This window comes from Cornus florida, unplaced genomic scaffold (genome assembly GCF_030987335.1).
Source record: "Cornus florida cultivar Cherokee Brave unplaced genomic scaffold, ASM3098733v1 CherokeeBrave_3.0.0_Hap2_Chr10, whole genome shotgun sequence".
NCBI lineage: Eukaryota > Viridiplantae > Streptophyta > Magnoliopsida > Cornales > Cornaceae > Cornus > Cornus florida.
Genome location: NW_026775580.1, coordinates 77,330,240 through 77,338,864, shown reverse-complemented (window position 1 = coordinate 77,338,864; position 8,625 = coordinate 77,330,240). Strand labels below are relative to the sequence as shown.

The window sequence follows — 8,625 nt, the reverse complement described above, 5'->3', positions numbered from 1 at the left end:
TAGGAATTATTAAAATATAAAAATACTTATTAATTCATATAAAAAGAGTTTAAAAATATTTTCTATAATATTTTAACACGTATTACATATTACAATTTTTTAATAAAAGAAAATCTAATTTTCAAAATAAAATAAAGAAGCTTTACCAAACTGTTTCAGTATTTATTTAATTATATAAAAAAAATATTTATTAATTGATATAAAAAAGTTTTATCTATACTACTATTAAATGTGCAAAGAGTTTCAGTATTTAAAAATCTATTTATATAAAAATATATTTATTAATTGATATGAAAAGTGTTTTTTTTTTTAAAAAAAAAAAAAAGAAAAAATAAAACTTCTATCAAACTCCAAAATCTATCTAATGAAATTTAAATTAACCTATTTATCTATTTATTAGTATGAATTTTTTAATAAATGAAAATTGAATTAGACAAGAATTATTATTATAAAAAACATGTATTAATTCATATATAAAATAAAATTATTTTTCTAAAACTTTATCACAAATTAACTTTTATTATGAGTTTCTTAATAAAATTAAATTTAATTAGACAATGATATATTTAAAAAAAAATAAAATATTAAATGTGCAAAGAGTTTCAGAATTTCAGTATTTATTTATTTATATAAAAAAATATTTATTAATTGATACGAAAAGAGTTTTTTTTTTAAATAAAAAAATAAAAGAAAAAAAACTCTATAAAACTCTAAAATCTATCTAAGAAAAATCAAATTAACTTATTTATCTATTTATTGTAATGAATTTTTTAATAAAATTAAATCTAAAGTTTCAGTATTTATTTATTTATTTAAAAAATATTTATTTAATGTGGAAAGAGTTTCAGTATTTCAATATTTATTAATTTATATATAAAAATATTTATTAATTAATATGAAAAGAGTTTTTATAGAAAAAAAGAACTTCTATAAAACTCTAAAATTTACCTAATAAAATTCAAATTAACCTATTTATTATTATGAATTTTTTAATAAAAGAAAATCTAATTTTCAGAGTAAAATACAGAAGCTCTGCCAAGGTGTTTAAGTATTTATTTATTTATATAAAATAATATTTATTTTAAAATATATATATATATATATATATTTTATAACTTATAAAAAAATATTAACACAAAAAACTGAAAAATTCACCACCTGAAATTTTTTATAAAGAGTTTGACTATTTCAATATTTATTTATTTATATAAAAAAATATTTATTAATTGATATAAAAAGTGTTTTTATCAATACTATTATTAGATGTGTAAAGAGTTTTAGTATTTATTTATTTATGTAAAAAAATATTTATTAAATAATATGATAAAACACTAAAATCTACATAATAAAATTTAAATTTACCTATTTATCAATTTATTAATAAAATAAATCTAATTGGATAAGAATTATTAATATAAAAAATATTTATTAATTGATATATAAAGGAAAATAATTTTTATATAACTCTAGTATGAGTTTCTTAATAAAATTAAATCTAATTAGATGAGTATATATTTAAAGAAAATAAAATAATTTCTATAAAACTATATTACAAATTACTTATTTTATTTTCCATAAAACTCTATCAACAGAGTTTCAATAAAACTCTAACACAAATTACCTGTTTATCTATTTATTATGAGTTTTTTTAAAAAAAAAAGAAACCTAATTAAACAAGTATTATTAATATAAAAAATTATTTATTAACTAATACAAAAAGAGGTTTTAAAAGAGTTTTTAAAAAACTCTAACACAAATTACCTATTTATCTATTTACTATTAGTTTTTTAACGAAACTAAAAGTAATGAGACAATAATTATTAAAATAAAAAATATTTATTAATTGATATAAATAGAGTTTTTAAAAGAGTTTATATTAAACTCTAACACAAATTACCTATTTATTTATTATAATTTTTTTAATAAAAGAAAATCTAAGTAGACAAGAATTATTAATATAAAAAATATTTTTACTTGATATAACAAATAAAATAATTTTTCTAAAATTCTACCACAAATTACCTTTTATTATGAGTTTTTTTTTTTTAATAAAAGCTAATATATTTAGATAGGAATTATTAAAATATAAAAATATTTATTAATTCATATAAAAAGAGTTTAAAAATATTTTTTATAATACTCTAACACGTATTACAAATTATAATTTTTTAATAAAAGAATATCTAAATTTCAGTGTAAAATACAGAAGTTCTACCAAAGTGTTTCAGTATTTATTTAATTATATAAGAAAATAATTATTAATTAATATAAAAAAGATTTTATCTTTACGACTATTAAATGTGCAAAGAGTTTCAGTATTTAATTATCTATTTATAAAAAAATATATTTATTAAATATCCTTAGATCAAATAAGGTTAAATGGGTTAGGGGTACAACGTACCCATATGAGAAATCCAATTTTTATCTCAAACCATCATACACCCAGACCGGCTCCAAAGATCTGGCCGGCCACAACATTCACCACCTAGATATATATATATATATATATATATATATATATATATATATATATATATATAAAGGTGTAATGAGTGTATAAGAGTAAAAGCCTCATTTAAGAGTTTTAATATTTTATAATTTAAATTAATAAAACATTAAAGGATAGTATTGACTTTTTATAATTTTTAAGGGGTTGTCTAGATTTAATTTTTGATAAGGGGTGCTATTGTTCAAAAATAAATCAACTTATGTCTACTTGTCCTTATATCAAACTTTGGGAATGTCATTATACTTTACCCTCTATTTATTTATAAAAATTCTTTCATATTTCTCAATATATTTCTTTCTTTCTTTTTGTATTACTAGGAATTTAAATTAAAAAGGGGTTGTCAGTATTGAAGGCATGATAGTAATAGTCAATGCCCGAGACCTTTTAGAGAGAGAGAGAGAGAGAGCATTTACAAGAAAGAAAAAGTCCAAGAAAGAAAAAGAGAGAAGCCAATCAAGCCCTACTATTTATCATCTGCACTTGCTCACCTCTTTCCTCTGGTCCTTCTTCTCTCCTTCCTGGAACCAGCCACGCCAATATCTCCATCTAAATATAGACCTACCCAACAACATAAACACATATAGAGAGCTAGAGAGAGAAAATCTAGAGAGAGAGAGAGTGAGAACTAAAGATGGGGAACTGCTGGCCAACTCCACCGGTAGATCATAGTTCTAGCCCAGACACCTCCAAAGATTCAAGCCCATGTACGTCTATATACCCACACAAACCCATGCATCTAATCAGTTTCCCATATCCAAAAATCAGTTTTTTCAATCATTTCATATCTATATATATATATATATATATATATATATATATATATATATATTGATCATATTTAGGACTTGTCTAACAACTCTTTGTTTACTTTTTGTGTTTCAGCAACTACTAATGGAGACAAGTCAAAGAGGACAAAACCCAACACTCACAGCGGCGAAACCAGCTTGTCCATGGTGTCTGCCCGAAGCACAAACGGAAGTGTGTCCACGACGACGTCTGCCGGAAGTAAAAGTTCTGCGGTCCAGGAGGTGCCTGCCAGTGGCCAAATCATGACACCCAACTTGAAAATGTTCCGGTTCGCCGAACTCAAGAGCGCAACTAGGAATTTTAGACCGGACACGGTGCTGGGGGAGGGAGGCTTTGGAAGGGTTTTCAAAGGCTGGATCGACCACAAAACCTATGCACCGTCCAAAGTCGGAGTCGGAATCGCCGTCGCCGTCAAAAAGTCCAGTCCAGACAGCGAGCAAGGCCTCAAAGAGTGGCAGGTTAGTTCTACTAGCATTCATTGTTAAATTAGTTTAAGAAGTTACAATATTAGGTTTGATTAATATAATATCTTTAGATTCTTTACTATGTTCACTACTATAATGTTTTCTCATCAATTATTCACTATATAGGGCACAGTTATATGTATATATGTATACATATATGCATACATGTGGACTAATATGGATTCCTCCAAAGAGACCATTCACACCATTTTCTCACATTTATATATCCTAACATGAAAATGGCTTCAACAATCATTTAACTAAGAAGTTATAATACATATATATATTTTTTTGAAAGTTCAAACAGATATATATACGCATTACAATATTACTTCTACTACGATTTGAACACTCAATTTGCTTATATAGATACATTCAGAAAACCTACGTTTAAACAATGTTAAGTAGGGTTCAAACACTCAACTCGCTTATATAGATACATTCGTATTAAGACGAGAGAGCAAGGTTTAGAGCTATTTTTACTTGTATCAAATAATGTTGTAACAAATTAAATACATAATTTTTTGTTTGTGTAATTCAATGTCTATTTATTGGTGCCGGCCATATATGTTTCTGGGAAGTGAGAATGAATCAACTTAGTCCATTGGTTTTGAAAAGTCAAACAGTACTCCATATATATATATATATATATATATATATATATATCTATGTATGTATGTGTGAAAGCCCTTTTACTTTATGAGTTTACTAGTATGAACACAAGAATAATTTGTTCCAGCGCTTTGACCGGCGTTTATAATATCTTTTCAATTCCTCAATTAAATATTATATATATATATATATTTATATATATGTATGTATATATTGAATTAATTATCACATGGAAGACTTATTCTGTAAGTGCAGAAGCATCCACTACTTTTCTTTTCTTAACTTTATTAAATATTGTTTCACTCGCCAATGTTAATTTTGTTATTATTCGGACTTTAATCTTGTGGTAGTCCATCCAAGTTATCCAACCCATTATATGTCACATTTAAAAGCAATATATACGTAGTCTTGATCCCTTTTGATTATATTTAATTATAATTGATTAAATATACTTATTTATGCATATATGTATATTTTTAATGCAGGCGGAAGTGAAATTCTTGGGAAAATTTAGCCATCCCAATCTTGTTAGGCTGTTGGGGTACTGTTGGGAAGACAGAGAATTCCTCCTCGTCTACGAATACATGCAGAGGGGGAGCTTAGAGAGCCACCTTTTTAAAAGTATGAATGTTTTCTAATATGGATACTCCTTTCGTTCTAATAATAAGTGTCACGTATTAAGAATCGTAACTCGCAACTTATTGTAGGACGGAGGGAGAAATTAACATTTAATTACAGATTGTTTTAATTTTTTTTTTTTATAAAAGAAATTAAATAAAAGTGAAAGGTAGCATTAATTAATTATTATTTTATTGTGCATGAATATGTGCAGAGGCTGCAGAACCTCTTACATGGGAAACAAGGCTTAAGATAGCCATAGGAGCAGCGAAAGGACTTGATTTTTTGCACACAACTGAGAAGTGCGTCATATATCGAGACTTCAAGGCATCTAACATATTGCTGGATTGGGTAAATTAAATCAACCTGTTTGTTTGTTTGTTGTTTTTTTTTTTTTTTTTTTTTTTTTTTTTGTATAATTAGAAAATTCAAAACTTTGCGGGTGTCTCACCTAGCTAGTGGGGGCCCACTTGCTATGATGGGAATCTTTCACACTATGTGAGATACCCGATTGCAATGTCTTTCGTATAAACTCTCAACACTACGACTCTTTGACATCAGATTGGAGTCGTCGTTTGTATGAGGGTTATATATACAATATCTGTGTGTATATATAGTTAGTTCGTACTAATTAATTTTGTTAAATGATTTTCAATTTTATATATAGGATTTCAACGCAAAGCTTTCGGATTTTGGGCTAGCAAAGTTAGGTCCATCAAATGGCGACTCTCACGTAACAACGGGAATTGTGGGCACTTATGGTTATGCGGCTCCCGAGTACATAGCCACCGGTAATACTTACACACACTCTAAAATCTCTATATATATTATATAATAACACTTGACTACATGTTTATATGGTCTATATATTAATAATACCATAATTTTCGATGTAATTAAATCAAGGATGCAACAATACACAACAATAACAAATCGAGAATGCAACACTATTAAACCAATGGCGCAACAATTATGTAAAGTTGTTGCAATTCTTGATTTAATGGGGTTGCCATTTTGAATCATTAAAGTAAGTAAATGTGTTGCATGAACATTTACATTGTCGTTGCACCTTCAAAGTGTAGCATGTTTTCGATTTAAAATGCCTAGAAAGGCTTTGATACTATTTTAATAAATGGTACATGGTTATTTTGGAAAAAGTATTAAATATGAGAAAGTATTAAATATTCCGAAATATGATCCTCAATACTTTCTCGTTATTTTGGGCTTCTTTATGCCTCATTATAAAGCTGAATTGAATATGGCAATACTTAATTAGGCCCTTGAATTTGTCAGGTCATTTATACGTGAAGAGTGATGTGTACGGTTTTGGAGTGGTGCTTCTCGAAATTATAACAGGAGAACGGGTGCTGGATCTTGATCGGCCCAATGGGCGGCACAATTTGGTGGAGTGGACCAGGCCTTTCCTAGTTGATAAAAAGAGGGTTAGGAGAATAATGGACCCAAATTTGGAGAACCAGTACCCTCCGAAAGCCGCAATCCAAGCAGCTGAACTTATTCTAAATTGTCTCGAATCAGACCCAAAGAACCGGCCCTCCATGGAAGAAGTTCTACAGAGTTTGGAGGAGATCAATGCCATCAAGATGAAACCAAAAGACTCCAAGTCCAATGCTAGACATCCTTCGGCCCAACGACGTGAACAGCCCGTGAATTACCGACATCACGATCACCACCGGTCTCCGCTTCAACACCACCATGGTGGCACCGGGGCTGGGGCTGGGGCTGGAGCCGGAGTTCGGGCCCATCAACGCTCACCCATGACTAGGCCTCACTGAAACAATTTCCCACTTTTTACTGAGATGGAATGATACAAGTCCAATGTGATGGTGCTGAAAAACCCAATTCAACAGCCCAATTAGGTGGATCCACAATCCGCGTCTTTTTGTCCAACGAGTTGCTGCTGATCTGGTCAAGATATCACTTTTTCTCTCTCTAGGAAAGAAGTCAAACCCTTGTAATATTGACTTTGGGCGATGGTTTTTTTTAGTGTTCAATTGCTGCGAGACCCGTCAACGTGTCTTTTAGATATGTTTAATTATTTGAAAATAGAGTACCATAAATAATCACATTTCTTCCTAGTTCATGTAAAATACCAAATTAAAACTTATAACTAAGAAAAATTATTCATTACAATAGTTGTAACCAATGACTATAAATATTTTATCAAAGCACATATATCAATTTTTTTATTTTATTTTAAGATTATTTTGAAGTTTTTATATCCTTATACCACAGAATCGTTACAACGGTTACAATGAATAATTTCTCTACAATTATAAGGTACAAAAGGATGTAATGTACTCATTTACCATAAGTAGAAGGTACAAATAGGTGTGATTCTATAATTAGAAGTTTGAATAATAAGTATATTTTAATTTTGATTGTTGAATTGAACCTACTAATTAAAGTTGGCATTCCTAAAAATTCATTTTTGATAAGAAAATTCTATATATCATATATTAATAGAATTATGTATTCACATTTATCAGAGCTCCTTTGTATTAATATAAGAAGTAAGAAATAGGATAACCAACCAAGAAAGCCAAGCAATTTAAACATTACTGAATTGTTTGAAAATTTTAGATGTAGATGTCATTGGCAACTATGCACAAGTTCATTGAATTGTTTGAAAATTTAGACTTAATTGGAGGGAAGAGTTTTACAGAAATTATATGCATCTATATCTCACCTGTATGTACAACTAAATTGTTAATATTTCTGTTACAATGTTCGATTAGTTGTTTTTGTAGCAATTTTAATATATGTCAGTAATAAATATAATGACATGAATAGAATGAAATTCTAGACTCTTCCAAAAATTTTGTGGAGGTTATCCACTATCGAGTGTGGTAGAGATAGAAAAAATTCTAAAATATTGGAGTGGAAGAGTTGTGTAGAATGTAGATACGTAGGACATTTATGTTGAGAGTTTTAGAGGGCATGTATGATGCATATAAATAAGTGGGAGGTCCTTTGTTGTAATTTAACAATTTTCAAGTAAAAGTAACATACTCCAAATATGAATGATAATAAATATGTCAATAAAAAGAAATATATGCATTTACACTCTTGAATAATAATTTGTTAATTTACAAAGTATTCCATTACTATTGAAAAGAGAAAAAAATATAATTTCTATCAACAATTGAGAGTTTTGTATGGAGAAAAAAATCCCACATCAAAATGGTAATAAAACCCTTAATAATTTCAAAAACACCCATCCTAACAAATGAAAAGAAAATTTCTCAATAGAATCAGTCATATTCAAGCATTCATTGAGTCAAAAGCAAACAAATGCGTGAATATATGTATTCTGTGTATAGATGAACAAATTTTGATAGACAAATTTTTAAAAAAACTTTAATTCACATTCAATTGATTGCAATTATGACGCTTAAAATTGGATGCTAGATATATATTTTTTTTTGATACCTAGCTTTAGCTCATCTTCTAGCATACTAATCCAATAAATCAGTCACTCAATTAGAAATAGACCTATGTTTGTGAGACGAACCTACCAAATGTGATCATGCTCAAGATAACTATATGGGGCTCCCTAGCTTAATTCCATTTTTGACCCTAATGTTCTGAATATTT

The 8,625-nt window shown here is 27.9% G+C and overlaps 1 protein-coding gene across 1 annotated transcript; it reads left to right on the top strand.

Annotated features, from left to right (window-relative positions):
- The first annotated feature begins 2,922 nt into the window (after nt 1–2,922).
- LOC132278942 (probable serine/threonine-protein kinase PIX13) lies at nt 2,923–7,161 on the top strand. The gene is made up of 6 exons (XM_059780847.1): nt 2,923–3,213; nt 3,392–3,774; nt 4,878–5,013; nt 5,225–5,361; nt 5,678–5,801; nt 6,304–7,161. Exons 1-6 carry the CDS (start codon nt 3,141–3,143, stop codon nt 6,801–6,803), a joined length of 1,353 nt encoding a protein of 450 aa, XP_059636830.1. The 5' UTR covers nt 2,923–3,140; the 3' UTR covers nt 6,804–7,161.
- Nucleotides 7,162–8,625: the final 1,464 nt, after the last annotated feature.

Coding starts and splice junctions, on each gene's coding strand:
- LOC132278942 (XM_059780847.1), top strand. CDS start 3,141: ATGGGGAACTGCTGGCCAACTCCACCGGTAGATCATAGTTCTAGCCCA. Junction 3,775..4,877: donor AAGGCCTCAAAGAGTGGCAG/GTTAGTTCTACT, acceptor TTTTTAATGCAG/GCGGAAGTGAAATTCTTGGG. Junction 5,802..6,303: donor TCCCGAGTACATAGCCACCG/GTAATACTTACA, acceptor TGAATTTGTCAG/GTCATTTATACGTGAAGAGT.